General features: G+C 45.1%; 3 protein-coding genes across 3 annotated transcripts in view; 2 read left to right on the top strand and 1 right to left on the bottom strand.

Moving 5' to 3' along the window:
* Window positions 1-3: 3 nt before the first annotated feature.
* LOC143768694 (intelectin-1-like) lies at window positions 4-27,994 on the bottom strand. Its single transcript, XM_077257339.1, has 8 exons — window positions 27,930-27,994; window positions 26,611-26,690; window positions 24,727-24,894; window positions 24,149-24,399; window positions 12,262-12,420; window positions 11,954-12,074; window positions 10,839-10,942; window positions 4-1,650 (listed from the first exon to the last, which is right to left on the bottom strand). Exons 2-8 carry the CDS (start codon window positions 26,681-26,683, stop codon window positions 1,498-1,500), a joined length of 1,029 nt encoding a protein of 342 aa, XP_077113454.1. The 5' UTR covers window positions 26,684-26,690; window positions 27,930-27,994; the 3' UTR covers window positions 4-1,497.
* Window positions 13,217-19,614, top strand: LOC143768675 (uncharacterized). Its single transcript, XM_077257321.1, has 5 exons — window positions 13,217-14,339; window positions 14,419-14,493; window positions 15,316-15,511; window positions 15,666-15,828; window positions 16,604-19,614. Exons 1-5 carry the CDS (start codon window positions 14,142-14,144, stop codon window positions 17,625-17,627), a joined length of 1,656 nt encoding a protein of 551 aa, XP_077113436.1. The 5' UTR covers window positions 13,217-14,141; the 3' UTR covers window positions 17,628-19,614.
* Window positions 27,919-28,000, top strand: part of LOC143768702 (acyl-coenzyme A thioesterase THEM4-like) — a 118,939-nt gene continuing 118,857 nt past the window's right edge. The window contains exon 1 of the mRNA XM_077257352.1: window positions 27,919-27,999. The gene's annotated coding sequence lies outside the window, so the exon portion shown is untranslated. The remainder of the gene's footprint in view (window position 28,000) is intronic.

The raw sequence follows: 28,000 nt of genomic DNA, 5'->3' as shown, positions 1-28,000 counted from the left end.
AGAAATGGAAAAATGTGGGGTTTATTAATCTTCCAATTTTTCATTCGCAGCTTGTCAACTAGAATTATGCACAGTGATGTCACATACGTGTAGGTGAAATAACAATCATAGTGATGTCACAACATGTGAGCAATAAACATTTTGAAATCCTAGATAAGGATCAGTGGGAACAGCATCTCCTGAGTATGCTCAGAAGACTCTTTATAAAATGGTTACTTCAATCCATACAGTCACACCGCTTATACAGTGGGATACAGCAACATGGTCTTTCCCAGGATTCCCCAAAATATTTGCATAAAAATGGAGAACTGTCCTGCCCATACCTATCTTTTTCTGATAGATAAGGATTATTGCACACAGTGATGCTATAGTATGAGAATAATGCACATGGTCATGCCAAAGTAGAGAAGTAATGTGCAAGGTAATGTCACTGAAAAAAAATGTATTGATGTCATAATTAAGTGTGAAAGAAGACCACAATGTCAAAATACATGGGCAATCAACACTTTGAAATCATGAAAAGGCGTTATTTCACACAGTGATATCACAGTGTTGGATCAATACACACACTAATGTCACAGTGCATTGACATTAAACATGGTGAAGTCACAGTACAGTGTTATTGCACACAGTGATGTGGCTATACATGAGCATTGAACACGGTACCGTCATAGTATAGGGTTATTGTACACAGTGATGTTGTAATACATGAGCATTGAACGTGGTGATGTCATTGTATGGGGTTATTGTACACAGTGATGTTGTAATACATGAGCATTGAGCACGGTGACATCATGGTATGGGGTTATTGTACACCTTGATATCATAATACATGAGCATTGAACATGGTGCCGTCATAGTATAGGGTCATTGTACATAGTGATGTCGCTATACATGAGCATTGAACACGATGACGTCATAGTATAGGGTTATTGCACACAGTGATGTCGTAATACATGAGCATTGGACACGGTGATGTCATAGTATAGAGGTATTGCACACAGTGATGTCATAATACATGAACACTGAACACAGTCACGTCATAGTATAGGGTTATTGTACACAGTGATGTACTTATACATAAGCATTGAACACGGTGACATCATAGTATGGGGTTAGTGTACACAGTGATGTCACAATACATTGGCATTAAACATGGTAAAGTCATAGTATGGAGTTATTGTACACAGTGATGTCGTAATACATGAGCATTGAACACAGTGAAGTCATAGTATGGGGTTAGTGTACACAGGTATGGCGGTATAGTAATAAACTCAGCATCATATTACAATCATGTCATAGGCTACAGTTCACATAGTGATGTCATGGTATATTGATAAAAATCTGGGCTCCAGATGCGAATACAACCTCTGACACCACTATGAATACAGGTTTATTCTCACAGTAGATTCAGGCCAGTCTGAAGTCTCTACAAACTATAGCAGTAATTAATAGAAATAGTACTATGTTAATAACCGATAGATGTAAGTAAGTACACTAGCGATAGAAGATCAGGACGGCTGCATCTGTGATTTCTTTGCTGGAACTCCATCCAGTATGCGTACCATATCCATCCCAGTCATAAGAAGTGAAGTCTCCACACTGTCTGGTGAGCCCCTCTCCTACATAGCCTCCTCCTCCGATGCAATGCTTGAAGTATAGAGAAGGTCACAATAAATCCAGAGAACTTTAGTGAAGAGATCTTATAGATGTTTATACACTATTGCTCAACTATCATAAATGCATATGGAAACCTGACCACTACTGTTGGTGCCAAATTGCCCATTGAGTCACCCAATGTGGTCATTTGTTCCTAATAATAATCTGTGGCCAATGGATGGGAGCTGTGAGAACCACCTCTCATTGGCGGAATCCATTACTTCTTTTTATTTGCCAGTCTTGTGTAACATCATCCTTTCTGGGTGATGCACGTGTGACGTTGCGCCAGGGCGACTAATCAAAAGAAGACCCGTTAATTTTTTCATGTAAGATCCTGTTCTCATGGCTCCCATCCTAAGGTCACAGATTACAGTCTTACAGTCATGATCGATGGACTGGGTTGTATGAATAGATTTTCACCAGCTCTATTGGACTCTTACCACGTCTTCTGGACTTTCTCTGGTCTCGATCATTTCTTACCTTCTGGTTTTCTACAGCACTAGATCAAAAGTCTCCAACCTATGATTTTCCACCTATTGCAAAAACATTCCCGGCATAGGAAAGTTTGTAGATCTGGCTGGTCAAAATCCATATTTTGATTTCTACATTTGGTGCTTCTATCCTTAGTGGTGCATAGACTCAAATGATCAGGAAGAATGTGAAGCTGTATAACATGGTCCTGCAGTTCCTGCATATGCTCTTTTTAAGAGCTCGAAATGTATGAAGCTAGAAGTTTTCTCTGATTGCATATAGCTCCATATCTCACTGGAGCGTTGGCACAGATTGCTCCTGCTGAGCAGAGAGAACAAAAAGGATGCTGCGTGCCTCCAAATCTGATGCAAGAGCTAGGATGCTGCGTGCTTCCAAATCTGATGCAAGAGCTATATCCAGTATGTTACATTAGGTTGCAAGTGCAGCGCCCCAGAGTCCTGGTCGTTGCAGTACTGATGCTCCGCCGCTAAGGGGGGCTATGGTACGTCTGATGGCACTGAAGGAGTTCACCTGACCAGGTATCACAGACACCAATACACTTCACAGCCTGGCCTCCAGGGGGAGCTAAGGGCGCAATGTATTAGGCCACTCCTCACAGTCTGGTAAAACTGGGGGTTGGATAGGAAGTTAGACAGAAAGCTGACTGGGTTGGAACCAGGCAACATCCTGTGGCAGAGGGTGTTGTAGGGGAAGATTCAGGGGGGTCCCTGTCAGGGGTGGGATCCTGACAGAGGCCTAGCGAACAGAGAGAACGTTACGGGACCGCGCCTGCACCTGATCGCGGCGGTACCCCAAGAAAGGACAAGAAGTGAGGTTTATTGTGCTGAGTGAGAAACGAGATCAACGCAACAAGGAGAAACACCAGTAGGAGTCATGCTGTAAGACGAGGCAACATCCTACTGAGGCGCGCAGCCGGTGGCCGGAACGCCGAGGAAGTATAGAGCTCCAGGCCTAACTTCAAACCTATGGCAGGACAGTCAGTTATAGGCGGGCTATCTCACCCAAATCACCTAAGAAGACATAGGGGGCAACAACAGGAGAGGGGCAACACTAGGGTCCAGGAAGAGCTCCGAGCCTACCCGTCATACGGGTGCGTCCTAGCCATATCATCTGGGGGACGAAGAAGAACATTATAATCGAGTTGTGAGGGAACTTCAGAAATAGACACAACAGTTGTGGGGACTATCCCGTAAGCACAGCAGGGGAGGACCACAACACACAAGCGCTAGAAGGTAGGCACAGATTTCCACCTGCAAAGGGAACTCTGGAGGTGCCATCGGACCGGCCGGACTTGCGCAGCCCGGTTAACCGTACTCTGGATTGAGGATCCTGAAGCCTTCAGTAAAGAGGTAAAGAGACTGCAACCTGGTGTCCTCGTTATTTACTGTGACCTGCACTGCACCACAACATCACCTCCCTCCACATCCTTCATTGGGCGCCCCTCAGCAGGGTCACGGACTGGGCCTAGCCACCGTGACAACCCCAGAACAGAGACTCAGAGGCCCGGTACCGGGTATCCCTCGGCCCTGCGGCAGTGGGGGCGCTACAATTTTGGCGTCACGAACAGGATCTACTTAAGCCTGAAGAATCGGGTCATGTGTGCCTTGGAACTGTAATTTATTGTGCTTGGACTGTGACTTATTGCAAAGACTGTGTATTGCCACTTGCCGCCAGAAGTTCCCGCCAAAACCACCGCCATTACAGCGCTAAGAGGAGCGCAGGAGAAGAAGAAGGGCATGGAAGTGGGCGTAAACAAGCTGAAGAGCGCGAAAGACAATGGCCCCCCAGTCTAAGTATTTCTGCCCCTTGAGGACATGTCCGTCAGCAGCCGAGATCCGCCTCCTCATCCTCAATGGAGGGCGGAGACAACGAAAGCGAAACCGCCCACGAAGGAGAGAGCGGGAAAAGGACCAGGAAGAAGAAGTCAGCGACATGGAGGATGCCATGGCGAGCCGCCCGAAGCCGGAGCGTGGGGTAGGAGCAGAGGACTCCCCCAGCTACCCGGAGGGGCACTGCAACCAGGCCTCCACCGCTGATATTGACTTCCTGCAGGCCGGAGCGGATGAGCTCGGCGACCAACTCCGGCGGACGCAGCTGAGCACTGAGGCCGAGTGGAAGAAGACCTTCATCGGGAGCCTCACCAGACGTATATCGGCAGCCTCGTCTGGTCCGGAGCAAGAAAGAAGTTTCAGCGCTCCGAAGCCAGAAGGCAAGGCCCTGCCAGAAAGCAAGATGCTGAAAACGGAGCTGACTACGCCGCAGCGCAAGGCCCTGCAACCAGCTTTCCAGATTCCAGAGGAGACGGAGCAGATCAGCACCGGTGGGACCGCATCTGAAGCAGTTATGAAGAACGACCCTGCCTCGCCAGCAGAGGACCTGCTGATAGGCCCCGTTGCGGCACCCCCTCTCCCTGGGACCTATAAACTCCAGCGCCTTACACCCTGGGATCAGGCCCCGGGTATGGAGCACTTCTTAAAGGCCCCGAGCTTGCAGATCACCTTGCCGGGCGAGGTCTATGCGGAGCTACGGCCGCCAGAGCAAGAGTAAACCTCGATGCCATGGATATGTATATAGTTCATTTAACTGTTTGTCTTCTTGCTTGTTTTTGCTGCTAATACCCGACCTGGGTTATTCTTAAAGGGATCCCTTTGTTTACCCGGGATCCCTATTGCTTTTTATTTTTGCTTTTATTTTCCTTTTTGCTCCTTATTCACCCATGTTGCAAAGACTACCGAATCATGGACGGTGAATGATTCACAAACTCATTGTAAATAGTTCGCACCCTCTTAAAAGGTGCCCTCTACTGGTTTTACAAAAGAAAGAACTCTTTGCGAAGAAACTGTTCCTGGAAACAGCACCGGAGTCCTTACTGCATATGGACTTGCAGCTTGAGAAGTTGCACTACCTCATAGAGACTTGGTCCCTTCTTAAAGGGGACGTTCATTAATAGCACTTAGAGTATAATGATGCTTTAAAAAAAGAAGTAATAATGCTGACATGTAGCAGTTATATGTAGTTAGCTAGTTAATTGTAAAGAATGTTTAATAATGTGTTAGAGAATGAGGACAGGAAGTGAACCCGTACGTGTTTTATAAGAAGGTCTTTAGTGGATTCAGTGTGTACGTCCTTAAAGGCAACGTTAAATTGCACTTAGTAGAATACCCGGTTGGGTAAGAAAGAGTTATTTATAGTATGCTATTTAAAGTATTTAACCATGTTTGCACCGTTCAAGTGTCCTCACCTCCCATAAAGGGAAGCTCTGTTTAAATTTGCTTACTGTTATTGTATTTCAAAATTGTATGTCTTTTTGCTGACATGTATTGTTGTTTTCTTCCGAGTCCAGGAGTACTGGATTTAACCGGGGGGGGAGTGCAGCGCCCCAGAGTCCTGGTCATTGCAGTACTGATGCTCCGCCGCTAAGGGGGGCTATGGTACGTCTGATGGCACTGAAGGAGTTCACATGACCAGGTATCACAGACACTTCACAGTCTGGCCTCCAGGGAGAGCTAAGGGCGCTATGTATTAGTCCACTCCTCACAGTCTGGTAAAACTGGGGGTTGGATAGGAAGTTAGACAGAAAGCTGACTGGGTTGGAACCAGGCAACATCCTGTGGCAGAGGGTGTTGTAGGGGAAGATTCAGGGGGGTCCCTGTCAGGGGTGGGATCCTGACAGAGGCCTAGCGAACAGAGAGAACGTTATGGGACCGCGCCTGCACCTGATCGCGGCGGTACCCCAAGAAAGGACAAGAAGCGAGGTTTATTGTGCTGAGTGAGAAACGAGATAAACGCAACAAGGAGAAAAACCAGTAGGAGTCGTGCAGTAAGACGAGGCAACATCCTACTGAGGCGCGCAGCCGGTGGCCAGAACGCCGAGGAAGTATAGAGCTCCAGGCCTAACTTCAAACCTACGGCAGGACAGTCAGTTATAGGCGGCCGGCTGTCTCACCCAAATCACCTAAGAAGACATAGGGGGCAACAACAGGAGAGGGGCGACACTAGGGTCCAGAAAGAGCTCCGAACCTACCCGTCATACGGGTGCGTCCTAGCCATATCATCTGGGGGACGAAGAAGAACATCATAATCGAGTTGTGAGGGAACTTCAGAAACAGACACAACAGTTGTGGGGACTATCCCGTAAGCACAGCAGGGGAGGACCACAACACACAAGCGCTAGAAGGTAGGCACAGATTTCCACCTGCAAAGGGAACTCTGGAGGTGCCATCGGACCGGCCGGACTTGCGCAGCCCGGTTAACCGTACTCTGGATTGAGGATCCTGAAGCCTTCAGTAAAGAGGTAAAGAGACTGCAACCTGGTGTCCTCGTTATTTACTGTGACCTGCACTGCACCACAACATCACCTCCCTCCACATCCTTCATTGGGCGCCCCTCAGCAGGGTCACGGACTGGGCCTAGCCACCGTGACAACCCCAGAACAGAGACTCAGAGGCCCGGTACCGGGTATCCTTCGGCCCTGCGGCAGTGGGGGCGCTACACAAATCCCTGGAAATGGGAGTCTAATTAATGGAATACCCAAAATGTTAGCTTTTAACCAACGTTGATAGTTTAGACATAAGCTTGGAGCCTTATTAATGACTTGGCTATAGTAATCAAGACTATGCTTCATGTTATCGGTATCCGCCAACTCTCATTTAATTTGGATGGTGCAGGTCCCCAGTTTTGATGCTTTAATGCTTTAGCTCTTGCAACCTGGTGTAAGAGAGCTGCTGAGACTAAGCAGACGCAGATCAGCTCTGCCAATGACATAAGTCGTAACAGGGGGATACTTTTCTCTGAAACTGGGGTGTTTCATGGATGCCATCGTGACGGTGGAAAAACTGCATCAGAAAAGCTATTGTTCTTCAGAGATGCTCCTCTTTATCAGGGCAATCTCTTCTTCCTCTCCATTACTGATAGATGGTCTCCAACGCTGTGGACAATTTTCTTTCTGTAACCCAGTGCAGCACATAGTCCAATATGTTTCCAGTTTGTATCTGACTAGTTGGCCCATGCAAAATTTTCGCACATTGGTTGTCGGTGGCACAAGCAATTTCAGGAAAATTAAGCTGGTCAAATGTAAATGTATTTAATGAGATCATGAACACAGAGAGGTATGTGTCTCACTGATATATATATATAGAGCGCCGCCTTAGGGCAGTGGGGTACTCAGTACCGGGTCCTTCAGTTCTCAAGGGGGATGTCACGGTGGCTGACCCGGTCCGTGGCCCTCGGGAGGTCCGTTGAGATAAGGAGGAAAGGTCTTTAAAGGGATAATGTTCGTGACGCCACCTGTGGTATTCGGTCAGGGTGACCGACGCTGCTGTGAGGGGTCCGCTGGGGTGATGTTATGGCAGCTAGATGGTATACCTTCCCACAGGTGAAGTGTATCCCCAGGGCTTCCCAGAGTAGATGGTGGATGGTGTGAGACGCAGTGAAGAACGAGGACACAAGGTTGCAGTCTCTTTACCTTTACTAATGGCTTCAGCGTCCACAGTCCAGAGCACCAGATCACAGGGCAGGCAGAGTCCGGCCGGTCTGAAGGCAAATCCATAGTCCCCTTATCCAGGTGGAAATCAGTAGCCTTCCTCTAGCGCCTGGGATCTTGTAGTACCTTACTGCTGAGCCTCTTATCAGGTCCTCACAACTGTTGTAGATGTTCTCGATGTTATGTCTCTCTCTCTGTCCCCCTGATGGTAAGGATAGGACAACCCCATATGACTGGTGGCCTGAGGCTTTTTACAGGGACTCTAGCATGCCCCGTCCCCCACAAGTTGCCACCGTGCCTCCTGTGTATGGGTCGGGCAGATAATATGGAATTAGCTGTCCTGCCAGTCTCTGGAGCAAGGCTTGAAGACGATGACTCCCTCAGTGTTCCGGCTACCAGATCCAGCGCCTCAGAAAGGAGGCAGCCTTTTGCAGGGCAGAACTCCTTCTGGTTTCCTCTCCTTTTGCTATGACTTTGTTTTTCACTCTCTACAATACAATTTGCTGTTCTTGTCTCTTTCTTAGGATGCTGCCGCACGTCGGGCCTTCTGTCTAGGCCTCTGACAGGATCCCACCTCTGTCAGGGACCAACTACCTGAGCGGAGCTCAGATAGCAGCTAACTGGGTGAAGCCTGCCTCACTTCCTATCCAGACCACCAGTTTTACCTAATTGTGAAGAATGCCCTAATAAATAGGAGCATAGCTCCCCCTGGTGGACTGGAGTGTGAAGAGTGTTGTGTGGTTTGTGATACCTGGTAAAGTGATCTCCCTTATTGCCTTCAGACTTAACATCACTCCCCCTGGTGGGAGAATGGCATTACTGCAACGACCAGGACCCTGGGGCGCTGCATATATATATATATATATATATATATATATATATATATATATATATATATATATATATATATATATAAATATAATGTATGTTTTCACGAATATTTGAGCCCATGGATCCATTATATGACCATTATATACTACGTGGCTGTCTATATGCTACATGGGCTGTGCTATATACTACGTGGCTGTGCTATATACTACGTGGATATGTGTTATACTATGTGGGCTGTGCTATATACTATGTGGGCTGTGTTGTATACTACCTGGTTGTGCTATATGCTATGTGGCTGTGCTATATACTACGTGGGCTGTTATATGTTATGTGGCTGTGCTATATACTACGTGGGCTGTGTTATATGCTATGTGGCTGTGCTATATACTACGTAACTTTGCTATATGCTACGTGGGCTGTGTTATATACTACGTGGGCTGTGTTATATGCTATGTGGCTGTGCTACATACTACATGACTGTGTTATATACTCCATGGGCTATGTTACATGATACGTGGCTGTGTTATATATATTGCATAGCTGTGTTATTTCCTACGTGGGCAGTGTTATATACTACGTGGGCTGTGCTATATACTATGTGGCTTTGCTATATGCTACCCATTTTGCACTTTTACAAATGTTTTACGTTAATACTTTTTAATGTTTACTTTAAAAAGTTTTCCATTAAAAAATTGTCATATTCAATGTATGTAGTTTTTTTATTTGCAGCAAGTTTAGCTAACATTAAATGCCTACTGGTAACTAAGGAAAAGAGAGTAGGTCACAAAAATTGGCATATAAGGGGTTGACTTATATAAAGCCACTCTGCTGTATGGTATTGTAGAATTTACAATAGCTATCACTCATGTAAGAAGTGATCTGGCATTATACTATACCTATATTTCTCTGCTGTATCTGTGCATCATGAATCGTGGTATGTGATAAAGGGGGGGCCCACTGAGACTCTTTCGCCCAGTGCCCTCAAAAACCTGGAGCCGGCCCTGGTCAGGACCTTGCAAAAGAGCAGGGGCAGCAGCATTTTTTCCCCTCCACAGCAGCACTGCTATCTATCTGTAGTGTAGGGAAGTGCAACACAGCCCTATGTACAGTATGTGAATTGAGCAGCTCCCTGCACAGAAGTGCCACTTTGACAGTAAAAATGATGAAGGAGAATTGACCCCATAACTGAGCGTATTTACACCATTGTATAATAATTGGGAATATCCCTTAAAAAATTATTTTACCTTTTTTCCCCTACGGTTGGATTTTTTTTTTTTTTCAATTTTTGCAAGGTTGTTTCCACCAATCTCTCCCATCGGGAAACAATGTACAGTCTGAGTTATGTCAACGATGCAGTTTTTCACTTGGAACCAGAGGGGACTCCAGGTCACCAATAAGCTGCAACCTTAGAAGGAAGATAGACCTTTTCAATGACTGTCTAATAATACGGAAAATCTGATGGTTCAGAACCTGTCTAGTCCCTTTTAGGCTGCATTCATTTGTATCTTCAGATTTAAAGCTGAAGTCTTAAACAGGTAAAGTTTTACTTTTATTCTACTTCCACATATGTATCAAATATTTTATGTACCTGCCTGAAATCGGCTAGGCATGGAGTTCAGCAAGCTGGAAAGCCCCCAAGGCAAATGTTAGGATTTGTTTCAGCTTTGTGGTGGTATGCATGGGGTAGTGTGGTGCCACCTGCAGGTCATTTTTCCTTACTGCAGGTTTATGATAATTAATGTTTAAAGTGTATTTTGTGATAACATCGTGGATGTGTGGTTTGTTTGGCTATTTTCTTGGTGAAGGGAGCAAGTTTACCTTTCAAATGGTGTTTCATTTGTGTGTGTGGGTGCAGTATGAACGGAGATACAAAGTAATCACCGAAAAAGATTGTTTTGAAATAATATAGAAGGATAATAACTATTCAGTAACATGGCTCTTGATCACAAACCCTCTGCAACTGACACAAACCCTCTTCAACTGACAAAACCTTCTGCAACTGACACAGAATGGAGCAAAACCAGATACTAAAATATCTTCTTTCTGTCATTCACATTATCTGCTCAGCCTCCCTCTGTCTTCTCAACTGGTGCTCTTTCCCCCCAAAAAAATGATTAAAATACCTTTAAAAAATAAAATACATTGTCAAAAATAGTTTTATTTAATACTTGCATTTAACAAAAAAAACATGAATTGAAAATAATACTATTTCTTCCATCTAAAATAAGCCACATTTTAGGGGCATCCATCCAACATACATTTACAGTAGGCCTACATATTGCAGAATTAATCACTTCAACTAATCCGTATGGACTACTAGCCCTTATTATGTAATCACTTTGGTCCGAAAAGCTACAAAAATCATTACACATACCTGTTCTGCATCACAACCGATCACTTTCATTCCTGGGCAAAGTGCCAAGGCGGCCCCCTCATTGTTTATGGCACGGAACTGAATGAAGCCGGCAATGAACTGAGCTGTGAATATGACATAAAATTACCATAATCAGATCCATTCCATTACCACCGCCACTGGCTGCTAACACTGGTCTCCTGTTCTTCACTTTCTCCACCACCCTGGTCTTCTGTTCCCTTGGTGCCGTATTCTCTTCTTACTGTGGTCTATAGTCCCCAACTAATTTGTAAGCTGACCCTGGATAAATAAGAGACCCTCCTTCATCGCTCTATGCCTGATCAATGAGGTCTTTTGGCTTATAACTATGCAACAGAATTCTTCTGAATTGCCTTTTACTTCCAACGCAGTTAATCCTGACCTTCATTCTTGACTTCTTCTTGCCCTGACCTCCTGCCAGTTTTTCACGACGGTCTTAATGAGGGGAAAGACAAAATGTGAGGCACCTGATTCATTACGAGGTGCACCCAAATTTGAGTTTGCCTCACCAAAAATATTACTCCAGTGACAGACGGATTAAGTTTTGTGGCACAAGGCTCATCATGAATTCAATGAGCACAGGTTGCCCCGTCATGCCCTTACATTCCCACCGAGCTGGCCTACTTTATCAGGGCTGGGCAAAAATAATGTGAAAATGCCCAAACTCGCAAGATTTAAAGCAGATTCAGGTTGCACTAAAATTTTGCAACTTTTCAAACGTATTATGTCAGTTTCTTGGAGTAAAATCTTTGATGAATTGGAGACTTGGAGATGGTAACATTTGGTGGAAATAATGGCTAATTTTTGATGGGCCAATTGGTCAAATGACCGCTGATCAGCTGTGTGTTTGCTGTTCAGTGTTCCTTCAATAGCCTGTTTAGGTGTGCACAGAACGACTCTTAATCGAGTGCTCTGCGTGCATGGCTAGGCATAGCTCTGGGCAGTACATGGGACGATGTCCTGCCGAGATGAATGATTTTTTAAGCAAAGGTAACATTTATCATTTCTTAGTTGTGAAAAATACATCGTTTTGGAGAACTATGAGTGTGTTTTTACAAATTTATAATGAAGGACGGTAAGACATTGGGAAATCTTACCTCTTCCATTGGGTGAGTAAAACTTGGCAGTCCTTTCCGCATATCCATAGTCATACACTATAGGCACAGCTGGTCCATTATGTGCTAAACATGTTCCTGCCTTGAAAGTAACTGGATATTTCTAGTGAATGAAATACAAATGCATTGCTTTACAACAGCATGGTGAACAAAGAAATTGGGACCAACTGATCCCTTTACCTTCTGCCTTCGGAAGGAAATATATGCTGATGTGAATAAAACTAGAAAAGGACTGGGTATGAGATGAAGAATGGCAACCATGAAGGAGAGCGTTATTGGGAAAACATTACCTTGTATAAATGGAAGAGGTTTCCACCTTCATGCTCCATGAAACCAGTGTCTGTCCGATATCTTTGTAATGAGGAGTTCTTCCATAATTCCAGTGGAGTATCATTGGGCACGTGCCAAACACTCACATCTTTTGTTAAGATATCAAAATATCCAGGGTTCTGGGGGGTTCAATGGAAAAAAAATGACAAATACTGCTATCAATTACAAGATTTCAGTACATATCAAGGTTCATCAAGGTGAATGTAGATATGTTGAATGTTCTCTCCATGTTTCAATGGGTTTCCTAAGGTTACTCTGGTTTCCCTCTAACACTGTCATGATTGGGAGATCTAGAATTAGAAGATCTCTACGTAGTGTGAATCACAGATCTTCCATTTAGCCTGCGTGTTTGTGATTCATATAAGGCTACGTTCACATTTGCGGTGTGCGCCGCAGCGTCGTCGCCGCACCAAAACGCATGCGGCGTGCGGCCCTATATTTAACATTGGGGCCGCATGGCGCCGCATGTACATGCGTTGTCATGCGTTTTGGTGCGTTGTACGCCGCATGCGGCGTTAGGGCGCACCTGTCAGGGCGCGGCAAACGCAACATGTTGCATTTTTTGGGCGGCGCAGACTTCGTAAAAAACGCATGCGTCGTGTTTGCGTCGTGTTTGCGTCGTCAATGCGGCTTTTTTCCCATTGACTTGCATTGACAACGCAGACGACGCAAGTACTTGCGTCGTGGTGCGTTGTACGACGCATGCGTTTTCCAATAAAAAATGCAAAACATTGTCTAGACTTTGTCTAGACACTAAAAAAACACTATATATATAAAAAAAAAAGGGGGTTTGGCATTGTCTTTCACAAGGCTAGCTACAGAGAAGACTGACTGAAGGGAATCTGCTTTCCAAACATGTAAGTATATATTTCTCTTTGCATATTTTTTATTCTGTGTTTTATTTATTGATTTTGATTTAATTTGTGCAATGTTTGTTCTGTGCTATTGTACGGTTATGGCACTGTGGGTTGTATTGAAAAATTGTTTTTTTTAATCTGGTTTTGATGTACTTCTGGCGTTATATGCTGGCGTTTGTTGTCTTCGGCCTTGCTTGGTTTTGGGTTGTTCTGGTGTCATGCAGTTGGTCAATGTCTTTAAATTTGGCAGATTTTTTTTTGACATTTCTGGTGCATGTCTTTTTCTGGTTTCTATTGTTGGGGGTAACCGTATGGCGTTTTTTATTGGCTCATGTCTTGCTGTGTTTTATTATGCTGTGGGCATTTTTTTTTCTTTCCTTGAGTGTCTTTTCTTGCTGGTGGGGGGGGCTACATTTATGATGTTTCATTTGTATTGTATTGTTCTGGGCTGCTATATGCCATTCTATTTTCAATTGTATTTTACCTTTTTTTGGGGGGGTTTAAACTCTGATGGTTTTACGTCGTTTTCCCTATGGCTTCCGTATGTATCTCCTTTCTTGAATGTTTCCATTGACAAGTGTGTAGTATGGCCTTTATATTAATAATTTTTTTTTGTTGGGGGCCTTTTTTTAAAAATTTATTGTGTTTTCTTTTCTATTTGACTATGTTTTATCTTTTGGGTTGCTGTATATTGTAACAGCGGTTGACCCGTAATGTTTATTGCTTATTATCTAGAATGGTATTTATCGCCTTTTTCTGATGTATTTCTGTGGATGTCACCAGATGGTGTTGTTTTGGATCATGTCTTGTTGTAATTGTAAATTATGGCGTTCATTAGTTTGCTATTTCATTGTGCCTTTTTTTTTCTGTATTTATTTTTTTGATAATTTTGTAGCTTTTGAAAATTTTACATAGGTGTCTATTTTTGCTTAATTTTGTTTGGGTCTATTCTTGTATTGTTTCTTCGATTTTATTCTCTTGCAATGTATGGCATTGTGGTGTCGCTTTTTGAGTTTGCATTGTCCTATCAGTCAACAGTCAATTGTGGTTTTTTAATGTTTTGGGCCTATTTTATTGTATGTGGCATTGGATGTGATTTTTTGCTCATTTTTTCATTGCAGCACAAACTTGCAAGAATGCCAAGTTCTTCAGAACATAGCCAATCGGCGCGGGGGAGTGCGGTGAGTAATTATGTCCAGTTGCTTACTATTAGCTGCCATTTGTAGCATTGACAATAATTTTTGTATACAATTTTTCCAGGCTTCTTCAAGTGAGGGGGAAGGCAGTCAGCGGGAGCAGAGAGATCGGGGCCAAGATGTGGCGTCAGGCCGGCGAGTGAGTATTTTTTTTTTTTATCTTTTTTTTTTCAGTAGCATCCTGCTGTGAGGAACATTACATTTGAGGAGCATCCTGCTTTCACTAGGGATGTTTACTAAGCTTAGGCCCCCGTCACACATACCAAGATCGCTAGCGAGATCGCTGCTGAGTCACTAGTTTTGTGACGCAACAGCGACCTCAGTAGCGATCTCGCTATGTGTGACCCGTACCAGCGATCAGGCCCCTGCTGTGAGATCGCTGGTCGTGTTGGAATGGCCTGGGCCGTTTTTTGGTCGTTGAGGTCCCGCTGACATCGCTGAAGTGGTGTGTGTGACACCGATCCAGCGATGTCTTCCCTGGTAACCATGATAAACATCGGGTTACTAAGCGCAGGGCCGCGCTTAGTAACCCGATGTTTACCATGGTTACCCGGGTGCTGCAGGGGGACTTCGGCATCATTGAAGACAGTTTCAACGATGCCGAAGTCGTTCCCCTGATCGTTGGTCGCTGGAGAGAGCTGTCTGTGTGACAGCTCCCCAGCAACCACACAACGACTTACCAACGATCACGGCCAGGCAGTATCGCTGGTCGTGATGGTTGTTAAATCACTATGTGAGACGGGGCCTTTATACATTATAGATTTTCAGGGCAGCAAGTATTGGGGGAAGGTAAAATAAAGTTGAACTCCCTGCACACAAACATTCCAAAACACAGGTGTAGAAAACATCAATATACATACATCAAATGGCAAAGGATAGGGCAGAGGTACCTATCATGCCAGGTGCTGGTGGTTGTTAATATTTGCATATTTTTAACCTATTTGTTTTCTAATTTTTCTAGGTTTCACAACGGGCCCAAGGAGAGAGTGTAGATGTGGACCTCCTTATTTCAAGCATCCAGGAGCGGGGCCCGTTGTGGGACAGCCGTGACCCTCGGCACATGGACCAGGTGGTGTCTAGGCGTTTGTGGGCAGAGGTGGCAAACTCGCTGTGGGATGGCTTTGACAGTGCCTCAGCGAAGGACAAAGGCACCTTTAGTGAGTATTGCAGATACGCTGCTATGACCCATCTTGCTAGGATAAACACAACCGTGTGTGATGCGATCAACGCCTACACTTTGCATCGCACACGGTTGTTTTATCCTTTTACAATGCTAAATATGTAACAATTTTTTTGTCTTTACATTAACAGTGAAAAAGTTGAGGACCAGATGGCGATCCATAAAGGACCGTTTCAATAAGGGGATTCGTGCTGAGGAGGAGCAAGCTCGGAGTGGTGCTGCTGCGTCCAAGTCGGTGCCCTATAAATATAACAGGGCACTACAGTTCTTAAGACCGGTCCTTGGCCGCCGACAGTAAGTATTTTGTCAACATACCATATTGCACAGCCACATTGTACATTGCCCAGACACATAGCATATTGCACAGCCACATAGTACATTGCCGAGCCACGTACATTGTGCATCCACATAGTATATTGCCAGGCCACTATATCGCAGCCACATAGTACACGTTCTAGCCACGTATCCACATAGTATATTTCCCAGGCACATAGTGTATTGGCCATCCATGTAGTCATCGTAGCATTTTGGCCATCCTTTAACCCTAGTGGAATGGTATATAGCCCATTAGTAATTTTTTGGGTTAGGCGTGAGTCATTGTAGTCCATGACAGGTTACGTTCTGAGTCAGGGTAGTTCTGATTGCAGGAATAATGATGACGTCTCGATCACATGATCCTAACGTCATGGCCATTCCTGCGATCAGATCAACAAAGTCTTTTTTTTTAAGTTTTTTGGTTTTTAAATTTTATTCTTGACTTTAAATTTTCTACTATTTTTTTTGACATAGGCATTATCTAGATTTGTTTTTTTAAGATGACAGGGGTATGCATTGCCTTTGCCAACTTGAATTAACAGTCATTATCTGCCGTCGGTATGTCCATGATTGTTATCGTGAGCCCTAATGCTCAGCTGGCGATAACAATCAGCAATTTATTATAGGCCACACAGACTGAGAGACAGGGGATTGTAATGTTTTGTTGTGTCATGTAATGTAAATTTTTTTACAGGAGTTGGCGTATGTGATAGTTTATTAATTGAAGACTAATTTTTTCCTTTTCTTTTCACAGGACACACAGCAGCACCCTCCAGCGAGCTCCCCCCTGTGAAGCGGAACTTCATGGATCGCCATCTGACCCGTCACAGCCCTCCCACAGCGGCAGCAGGCTTGCACCACCATCATCTGGAGAACCGGCTGCCGGTACATCAGGTTTTCCCCTGCCCGAGGCCTCTGGCGCACCTTCGTTCGGGAATTCCCGACAGCGCCAGCGGGCCTCGGACAGGCCAGCCATGCCCGAATTTTTGCACTTGAGCACGGTGTTCCAGAATGGTTTCAAGGCGATGACCGATAAAATGTCCAGTATCGAACGTCGCCTTGAAGCCATTGAAGCCGAGCTCTCAAATCCGGCAAAACATTTTTTAAGCACAATTGCTAAGGGCATGGTGGAAAACCTTACGCCGGAACTCCAGATTTCGGTGATGCAGGACTGCAACAATTCTTACGTGAGGGCTCTGCAGCAGTCTCGGGTCGCGCAGTCAGCGACACTGCCCGTAGTGCCGTCGCTGGCTAGCGTGACTCCGACTACTGCTGCAGAGTCACTCCAGCCACCCCACCCTGGTCCAAGTGCCGGGCGACGCCACCACAGGCACCATACCAGTGTGCGGCCCACTCCTGCTCCTGCCAGGCCCTCATCCTCCCGTAGGAGTGCTTCTGGGGGAGATGCCGCAGAAGGCAGGAAAAGAAAAAAAAAAACACATAAGAGGAGGCACACAGACACACACACAGAGGCACAGGTTCTGGCTGCTCCAGGACAGACACCATCTCGTCGTGGCTCTAGCCACAGCAGGAGCAGCCAGGGCCAACCAAGCCAAAAACGCAGGCGGCTTGTGTTGCCTCCTCCCTCCTCTACTGACGAGGCGGTCTCCCTAGTGTACCCTGCGGGGGGTTTGGACCTGCCATCAAGCCTCCTCGAGTATGGCGGCTCCTCCTCCTCCTCCTCCTCTACCACTCCCACTCCCAGGTCCAGAACTAGAAGCTACCGGTCACCGGTGGTAGCGGATGTTGATCCCCCCTCGGCTGTTGATACCCCCTAATTTTCTTTTCCCTTTTTTTCTGTTTCCCCTCAATAAAAATTTATTTTTTTGTATACAATATTTGGTCTTCTTTTCAAGTACACTGCTCGGTAATTCACTCCGTGCGTCGTTTATTTGTGCTTCAAACACCTCATATATGCAATGTCAGACAGTATTTTTGGATTTTTTAATTTGACCGTTTCTTTGGGTGTCTTTCATTGCTGTATGAGGTGTTTCCAAACACTAAAGTGTATGAGTTGTTTTCAAAGAAAAAGGGTATGTGTCCACGCTCAGGATTGCATCCGGATTTGGTCCGGATTTTAATTCAATATTTGTAGCCAAAACCAGGCGTGGGTAATAAATACAGCAGTGGAGCATATGTTTCTATTCTACTTTTCCTAATTGTTCCACTCCTGGTTTTGGCTTACAAATATTGATGAAAAAACCTGAGCAATTCAGGATGCAATCCTGAACGTGGACACATACTGTAAAGGTACCTTCACACTTAACAATGCTGCAGCAAAACAGACAACGATGCAATTCACTGCAGCATCGCTATTTGGGAGCTGGAGAGCGGTCTGTGTGACCGCTCTCCAGCGACCAACGATGCCGAGGTCCCCGGGTAACCATGTTAAACATCGGGTTGCTAAGCGCAGGGCGCACTTCCGATGTTTACCCTGGTTACCAGTGTAAAATGAAAAAAAAAAAAATATTCACAATCGCATCCCCCGGCGTCAGCTTCCCTGCACTGACTGAGTGACGTCCCTCACAGCAACGCTGTGCTGTGCATTCACTTTACGGCCGGCGCTCACTCAGTGCAGGAAGTGGACGCCAGGGGACGCGAAGATGAGTATATTTATTTTTATTTTTTAGTTTACAATTAACACTGGTAACCACGGTAAACATCGGGTTACTAAGCGCGACCATGCGCTTGGTAACCCGTTGTTTACCCTGGTTACCAGTGTAAAACATCGCTGGTATCGTTGATTTTGCTGTCAAACACAACGATACACGGCGATCTGACAAACAAATAAATATGGTATGGTATAAATTTTGTCTTGGAAGCAGGGTAGAAAACGTAAGAAAATTTTTTTATTAAAACACAACATTTTAAAAACAAAGGTTTCCAAGTTTTTTAGATAAGGCACATTTACATTGGTGAACTATTTTTAGCATAGTCACACCAGAATACAGTCCAACAGTTTATTACACCATTGAATCTTGCCATGACAGACGGCCAACATCTGACACAAAATAGGCCGCAAAACGGTCCCTCATCTGCGCAATTTCCACACTTGTCCTCAGAGGATGATCATGGAAATTGGGCAATGGGTTGGCTATGGTTTCATCCAGATCAACGTTCAGTCTCTCTTTGGCCAGAATAAAATTGTGGAGAACCACACACGCCTTCACCACCTCATCCACTGTCTCAGTTTTCAGATTAATGGCGGATCCTAATATCCGCCATTTAGAGACAAGGATGCCAAAGGCGCACTCCACAGTCCTTCTGGCCCTGGACAGTCTGTAATTGAACACCCTTTTCGTGTGGTCCAAGCCCCGACTTGAGTAGGGTTTCAATAGGTTGGCAGACATTTGGAATGCCTCATCCCCAACCACAACAAATGGCATCGCAGGGCCTTCGGTGTGGGGAAGAGGTCGTGGCTGGGGGAAATTGAAATTGTTGCCATATAATTTTTGGCCCATATCAGACTCTTTGAATGTGCGCGAGTCATTTGACCGGCCAAAAGCACCAATGTCGACTGCCAGAAAACGGCAGTCCGCACCGGCAATTGCCATCAGCACAGTGGAAAAATATTTTTTGTAGTTATAGAAAAGGGATCCACTTTTCCCTGGCTTGGTAATACGAATGTGCTTGCCATCCACCGCGCCAATACAGTTTGGAAACGAACACACTTCCTCAAATTTCTCGGCGTTGGCCAACCAGATATCGCTTGTAGGGACGGGTAAAAATTCTTCACGGAGGTTATCCCACAAAGCGCGGCAGGTCTCAGCAATAATTCCCGAGAGAGTGGAGACTCCAATCCGGAACTGAAATTGAAGGGATCGCAAGGTCTCTCCGGTAGCCAGGAAACTGCCAAGAAGATAAAGAAATTACATTAGTACATTGCAATTTATAAGGGTATGTCTCCACTGTCCGGAGACGCGGCGCTATCGTTGCAGTGGCGAAGCCGGTCGGCGATAAGCCCCGCCCCCTTCCTGGGACGCGATGGTGCCGGATGTGTACAGTACACATCCGGGATCATCGCACCCCTCGCCGTAGGGCCCTGTGATATACCTTGCGGGGACGCTGCGTCCCCGCAAGGTGTACGGACATGCTGTGTTCTGAAAAGACGCGCAGCATGTCCGGAGTCGCAGGGCCTCCGCGTGCGGGTTTCCACGCATAGTGGAGACGGGATTTCATAAAATCCCCTCCACTATGCTGGAACATCTGGACGCTGCTTGTTTGACGCTGCAGCGTCAAACAAGCAGCGTTTACTGACCGTAGAAACACAGCCTAAAAGTACATTGACCATACCACCCCCAAAAAAAATTAAGAAAAAAAAAAAAAAAAAAGGGAAGATGTGAACGTAGCCGAACATATCTCAGTCATTCAAACAGCTACGTACCGTAGAGTCACCAGCAGCCGTTCCTCTGCGGAAATAGCTCTCCGGAGCTGAGTGTCCTGCCTGCTAATGGCTCCTTCCACCCGACGAAGAAGATACCGGAAGCTCTCCTGAGACATCCTGGTGTACTCGAAATATTTCTCCAGGTTCTCATTCAGTTCGCCAAACAAGCTATGGTATGCTCCACGGCTCTCCCGGACTTCCAAGATAGGGTGTATCCAAAATCGGCGATGAATCCATCTCCGTTTTTCTCTTTCTCTTTGATGAGCACAGGCGACAGCATAGGCATGAGCCAAGGCAAATTCCATCTCCATATCCATGACGATACTGTCCATGGGACGCTCCATCATGAATACCAGCAAAATGGGAGGAATTCATGTCTGCCATGGTATATATACACAATTACATAAACACCAACCCTCTTCTAGCCATTGGTGGTCCTTATCTATTGTGTAGACACTTTTTTTTGGGGGTGGGATGAAGAATGACTCACTGCTCAAAAAAACGCATGCGGCGCAAAACGCTGCGTTTTTTGTTGAAAACGCAACTGCGTTTACAAAAAACGCTGCGTTTTGCGCCGCATGCGTTGAACGCATGCGGCGCAAAACGCAGCGTTGTGTATGCGTTTTGCTGCGTTTTTGTTTGCGTTGTGCGTTGCGGCGACGACGCTGCGGCGCACAACGCAAATGTGAACGTAGCCTTAAATGGATTTTTGTTTCCTTTGGTACTAAAGAAGTTAATGACTCTTTCTATGCTGGCTAAACACTTGCAGCTTCATCTTAGAGCTGTTTCTGACCTGGTCATTTACTCTCCCTATAAAATTTAGCCACACATTTACTTCCTTGCCAGTGAAAATTTTACCTCTTAGCTCCTTGGAGTCGCTGTGCTGGGTTGGAGATCATTGTTGTTGCTGGAGGTTATTGCATGCTGGGCCAGGCATGGTACGTGTGTGAGCTCGCCTCGCCTCAGAGCTGCCACCAGGTTCCAGCCATTGTCTCACACGATCATGCCTGGCTGTAGGTTCAGTGGTGTCAGCCACAGATCTGCCTGCTCTTTTAGAGCTGTCCAACAACTCATCAGTATTGTGCGTTTTGTCACCTAAGCATATTAGCTTCAGTACAGTCTGTTGCTGCTGGGCTGAGGCAGTGCTGCAGTGCTTCCAGCTTGTAACTGATGTGGTCATTTTGGGAGATGGAGGCTGAAGAGAAGGAGGCATGAGGAAGACGTGCAGGAGCTGTAGACTGTGGGGGCAACCCCGATTGACCTCTGCGTCAGTAGGACGTGTTCCATCCCAATGTCCGACTGGGTCCCGGATTCCACTATGGTAATACAGTGTGACATCAGTGAGATGTACCATTCCTGCCCACAAGAACTTGTCCATGTGTCCGTGGTTAGGTGGACTTTTCCAGTAACTACATTGTTGAGGGCACGGCTAATGTGGGACACATGCTTGTGTAATGCGGGAACGGAACACCGAAATAAATAGTGGCGGCTGGGGACCGATTACCGAGGGACGGCCACCACCATCAGTTTGCCAAAAGCTTCCACCTCCACGAGCCTAAAAGGCAACATTTTGAGAGCAAGCAGTCACAAAATTTGTGAATTTAGTAGTGTGGCCTGTAGGGCGTTGGCTATGTTCCAAGGACTGGGGTATAAAAAACTGAACGCTGCGCTGAGACAAGGACGTGGACGTGCTTGCTGATGGTGCTAGTTGAGTGTGTGCAATGACAGGTGCAGGGTAGGAAGCATCTTCGCATGCACCATGGACAAGGGATTGGCTTGCACGCACAACAGCGGAAGAAGCAGTGGTGTCACCAGCAGACACTGTTCCTGGACCCTGGAGTTTGGCGCACAAATTCGGGTTCTTTGCTGCCATGTGCCTGATCATGCTGGTGGTGGTCAGGCTGGTAGTTTTGCTACCCCTGCTGATGCTGGCCAGGGAGGTGGTGCAAATGACCTTTTTGGGATTATTGGCAGATTCTTTAAAAAACAACCAGACTCGGGAAGCCTTAACAGTTGTGTTGGCAATTTCTGTCGTGTTGGTGTTACGCGGAACAGTTTCCCGCCTTCTGTCTGCGGCCATCACACTGCTTCTTCCTACCTGTTGGTGTGCTACACCTCCCTCCACCTGTGTGCTGCTGTCCTCGCTCTGCATGTCCTCCTGCCAGGGTGGGTTAGTTACTTTATCATCCACCACCTCGTCTTCCACTTCTGCACCCTGGTTCTCCTCCTGACTTTCTGGCAATTGTGTCTCATCATCGTCCACCTCTTGTGACACTTTCCCACCGTCGCCTTCGTGTGACCGTTGGTGCTCAAATATTTGGGCATTGCTACATGTGATCTCTACTTGCCCCGCTTCAAGTGGACCAGGTGAGAAGCCTAAATCTATAAACGGAAAAGTGAACAGCTCTTCGGAGTGTTCAAGTGTGGGATCAGTTGTCTCTGGAATCTTGGCATGGTGAGAGGAAGGAGGATCAGGGTGAGGAATATGCGGTACATACTCACGGCTACTGAGACTTGACCGCATGGAAGACATGGTGGTGGTGGTGGCAAAGTTACTGGAAGCATTATCCGCTATCCAACCAACAACCTTTTGACACTGCTCTGGGTTCAATAGTGGTGTGCTGCAGTCCCCTAGTAATTGGGACAGGAAGATCGGGCTAGAAGATGCAGGTGTTTGTTGTGGCACAATTTCAGCTTACCCACAGCCACAGCCTCGGTGTCTGCATGCACCATCACCATCAAGTCCAGTTCCCCGTCCCTTGCCATGCACCTTGCCCATTCTAAATACAGGACAATATTTTCAACGTTCACTACAAATCGCTTAACTTGGAGTGAACTTATATGTGATCCGTGTGATGAACAAACCACAGTTTGAAATTGTTGTCCTGTAGGTAACTATTTTTACCAGCAGACTGGTGTCAATAACTTCACTAACACACTGCAACAAAATTTAAAGGGAGGGCAGAAATGGCAGAATTTTGAGTGATCCGTGTGACGGACAAACCACAGTTTTCAATAGGTGACCTGTAATAAATTATTCCTGGCCCCTGATACCAGGAGCTGTGTCTACAAATATCTGTAATAGCAGCAGCGGCAGAAAGAACTGGAATGGACCCTCTTGCTATATGCACTGCAGGCTGCCCCATACGCTGCCTGTCTGTCTAGCACTGATATCTATGCAGCTTTATTAGTCCTCAGAAGGACTGTTAGTTGAGATGGATTTGTGTATATTATATGGTATACCCACACTATGTAAGAACCAAGCAAATCTCTCTCTAGCTCAACAGCAACTCTCCCTGATTCTGCCTGATTCCGGAGCAGACTATGATGAGCATTGCGGCACCAGGTCTGATATAGACCTGATGACGCTGTGTAGCAAGCCTATCACTGTAATGCCACAACCAACATGGCTGCAGCATTTCAGTGTGTGGCAGACAATCCCTGCATGTTCACTGGCTCTCTAAAGCGCACCAAACATGCAGGGCAGGGACCCGAACTCCCACCGAGCAACCCCGGAAATACTCGGCGAGCTCTGAGCATCTCAAGCAGTGAGATGCTCGGGCAAGTAATGAGTTGTGGCGAGCATTCTCGCTCACCACTAATCATGATGACCCTGATCCATATACCTTAGACCATAATGAACCTTGATTCCTGAACCTTACACCTTGATGTACCTTAATCCATGAATCTTGATTAACCCTCGTTTTGTGATGTTTCTAGATAGCTGCCGTTGCCCAAACCTATACCCCAAAGGCTCTAATTGGGTGGAATAATATTTACAACTCTGCACCATCATGCAACTTTCACATTCCTAAAGTTTTTGCAACTAGAATCATGTTCTGTTTGACCAGACTGGTGGTGTTCTGTTATAATAACATCATAGCTTCTCCTGTAAACATATTTCAGCCATCATACCTTATAATCATCACTTGTGGCTCCTTCCGGTGTCCCAAATGTAGCATAATTATCCCAGTTGCCATCACCCTTTGGATTATTTGCATTATTTCCTTGTTGACTTGTCCAGCGATCTCCCGAGGTACATTTGCCATGTATATTATTCTCATGAATGCTTGCCACTAAAGTCCAACCTCCACCATTAGTTGTCATATCACAGAACGTCTGGTAGATCAATCCGTTTTTTGTGGTTAAAGAATAAATGCCATTGGCTATGGGATAAAAATATTATCAGAAAACATATAGAAAGACCATGAAGCTCTAATTGGACTTTTGGAGAGAAGGGACCCTGAACAAGTTGACGTTATTTTCTTTGCTACCAAGTGGTACGAATGGAAAGTGGTGGGCATTGACCCAAGGATCATAGAATTTTTGGTGGAATGGAAAACAAGAGTGAGGCCTTTATACTTTTTGGGGGGCACATTTTGGTCTTTGCCATGAGGACCTCTCTATTCTGTTTAGGCCACTGCCATCTTTGCTCAAACCATCCTGTAACTTATTGACTTTGTTTTTGGATTGTACGGTATATGAATTTTCACCTTTGACATCATTGGTGGAGTCTCGGATTTCCTTACAGCTCCTGTATGTGACCACATGCTCACGGTTCTCATTGTAACTATTGGTCTTATATTTGTTTACTTTAACATCTTCCCAGCAGGACAGAAGATTCAGGATCTTCTCTTTCTTTGATGATACTGATGTGTCTTCTAGATAACATACAAGGAAAAGAATTCAGGTAATCCCTACTGTAACAAGCAGACTTCATGGAAATTGAGTTAATAGGGGAAATACCAAATTCTAAAGGATCAAAAATTAAATTAGGATACAGATCTTGTAAAAATGTAATGAAAGAATATAGAGTCTGAGGATCCAACGGATGAAAACTAAAGGTACCGTCACACTAAACGATATCGCTAGCGATCCGTGACGTTGCAGCATCCTGGATAGCGATATCGTTTAGTTTGACACGCAGCAGCGATCAGGATCCTGCTGTGATATCGCTAGTCGCTGAATAAAGTTCAGAACTTTATTTGGTCGTCCGATCGCCGTGTATCGTTGTGTTTGACAGCAAAAGCAACGATACCAGCGATATTTTACACTGGTAACCAGGGTAAACATCGGGTTACTAAGCGCAGGGCCGCGCTTAGTAACCCGATGTTTACCCTGGTTACCAGCGTAAAATGTAAAAAAAACAAACAGTACATACTTACATGCGTCCCCCGGCGTCCGCTTCCCACACTGACTGAGCGCCGTAAAGTGAAAGTGAAAGTACAGCACAGCGGTGACGTCACCGCTGTGCCCTGCTACTGCCGGCTCTCAGTCACTGCAGGAAGCGGATGCCGGGGGACGCATGTAAGTATGTACTGTTTGTTTTTTTTACATTTTACGCTGGTAACCAGGGTAAACATCGGGTTACTAAGCGCGGCCCTGCGCTTAGCAACCCGATGTTTACCCTGGTTACCCGGGGACCTCGGCATCGTTGGCCGCTGGAGAGCGGTCTGTGTGACAGCTCTCCAGCGACCAAACAGCGACGCTGCAGCGATCGGCATCGTTGTCGCTATCGCTGCAGCGTCGCTTAATGTGACGGTACCTTTACTGATTAAAGGGGTTGTCCCCTTACAGAAAACTTATTCGTAGTTGTTACTTACCCTTCTTAAGTCAAGGACCTGCTCTCCACCGCCGCCTCTGTCTCTGTTGATTGTTAGCAGCATTGGTAGCACTGTAGCTAATCAGTAAGCTCAACAGCTCTTGCGGACTGCGTTGGTAAAGCTGCTGAGCTTTGTGACTAGCAGCTGCTCCCTCAACATATTAGCACTACAAGCAAACATTAAAGATAGGGATAAGAGCAGAAAGCCGAGGAGGGGAAATAATACTCTGTTTTTTAGAATACCGAAGCTTATACCAAATAGTTTACTGGTAGGGGGCACTTGGAACTCGGTCACAAGTGTCCAGTTTTTGTTCTTATGTTATTTCCACTACATTCCTGAGTAATTTGGTGTTTGCCTTTTTTAAATCCATTGTATGGTTCTAGAGATATAGGATTTATTATTTAGTGCTAATTTTTCTCGTTTTACAAGGGGGCGTGGATCGCAGAGTCATCTAAAGACACGCCCCAGAGGATCCTGTAAGCCTTGCTCAATTTTAAAAAATACATTAAACATTTGCAAAAAATAAAAAGGTCCATCTCTCTGAAACCGTTTGATGGATTTAATAATTAAGGGAGCAGTGGGAGCAAAATAAGAGCAAAAACTAGCAATTTTGATCTGAAAACAGCTCTGGTTTTAAGTGTAGGCACTAGGGTCCTTGGAGATATGGATAAGAAAACACTTATTTTAATGTACCTAAAGTTATATATTATATATAATTATTATACACATTCATTCTGATTATTTCTGAATAAGGATGCAATAGTCTGTACTTACTGCAGAAGGTCACATCTTGTGTAGTAGCTGAGCTCTGTATCATCTGCAGCAGCATTATCCCCTGTATTATCATCTTGTCCCTAAGAGACAAATATAAGGTTCTCTATACAAAACCAACAGCAGCACTACAGCTCCCAGCATGCCAACTGCTTTTATCCCTAGTGGTGTTTCATTTCTCACTTTCCATTTTCACCCCTTATACTTTCATGTTCACCAACCGTCATGAGTTTGCCTACCCCACAATCTGAGTCTACAAAATTAAAAAGCTCAAAAGTGCCATTTTTGGGAGTTTCCAAGTATTCATGGGAGGGTAACTAAGACTTTGGTGCTCTAAATGTTGGAAAGTATGGTCTACCTCATTCAGTCATTGGTCAAAAAGTTGAAGGGTTACTAAACTTTCATTTTTGTAATTATTTTGTCTGGCATAGATTTTCATGCTGGACACAAAATATTAAAAACAAATAAATAAAAGTTTTGCATCTATAAACGTGTTAGAATGTGTCATAGTTAAAGGTAATCTGGTACCTTTTTTTTCTACTAAATCTGACTGCAGCATGATGTGTCACTTACTGTGTTGCTTGCTGTGGTGTTGATTTAAATCTGTTTCCCCTGCTGCAGATCTACTAGTTTTTTGAATGCTGAGCTCTGTATAACCCCTCCCACATCACTGATTGGCAGCTTTCTATTTACACTGTGCATAGGTAGAAAGCTGCCAATAAGTGGTGGGGACATCACTGGACTACCTGGCAGCAGGCTTACTAGTCTTCTAGTGATAATCTCTTGCTGATAAAACACTCATTTTTTCAAAACCACAAAAAGCAGTCCAGTATGTGACACATAGCTAGAATCAGGCTGTCTGCCACAACATTGTTCTGCTCTCTGATTAGGTAGCAAAAACCTGTTAACAGATTCCCTTTAAATAAGTAATCACTAATTCAAGCCCGGAAAATAACAATAATGAAAAAATAAAAAAAAAAGTTTTACCCACAAAAACGTTTATTATGTAGAAGTTTTAAAAAAAGAAAAAGTGGGTTTTTTTTGTTTTTTTTATTTGGTTGTTGTTGTAACATTCCAAAGCAAAAATGCAAAGAGTTGTGTGCTCCATGCTAATAATTCTGTTAAAAAATGCCTGCCAAAAAGCATGAACTCGTGTGGCCATGGTAAGTATAAATAGCGTCTCTTGGAATGAGAAGAGGAAGCAGAAAATAAAGCCCTCTAATGTTTGGGTATCATTATGAGATTCTAGGCATTAGCCAGTCCTGTCACATAGTCTCATCTGCAGACAGTCACTTACTGCAGGCGGTGGACCAGGCTCTTACCTCTGATGGTCCCTCTTCCTTCTTGCTTCAGGCGAAGTCTGGAGAAATATGTGCGATGGGGGCTGATCAGG

Source organism: Ranitomeya variabilis, chromosome 1 (genome assembly GCF_051348905.1).
Source record: "Ranitomeya variabilis isolate aRanVar5 chromosome 1, aRanVar5.hap1, whole genome shotgun sequence".
In the NCBI taxonomy this organism is placed as follows: Eukaryota; Metazoa; Chordata; class Amphibia; order Anura; family Dendrobatidae; genus Ranitomeya; species Ranitomeya variabilis.
This window is presented reverse-complemented; position numbering and strand designations above follow the sequence as displayed.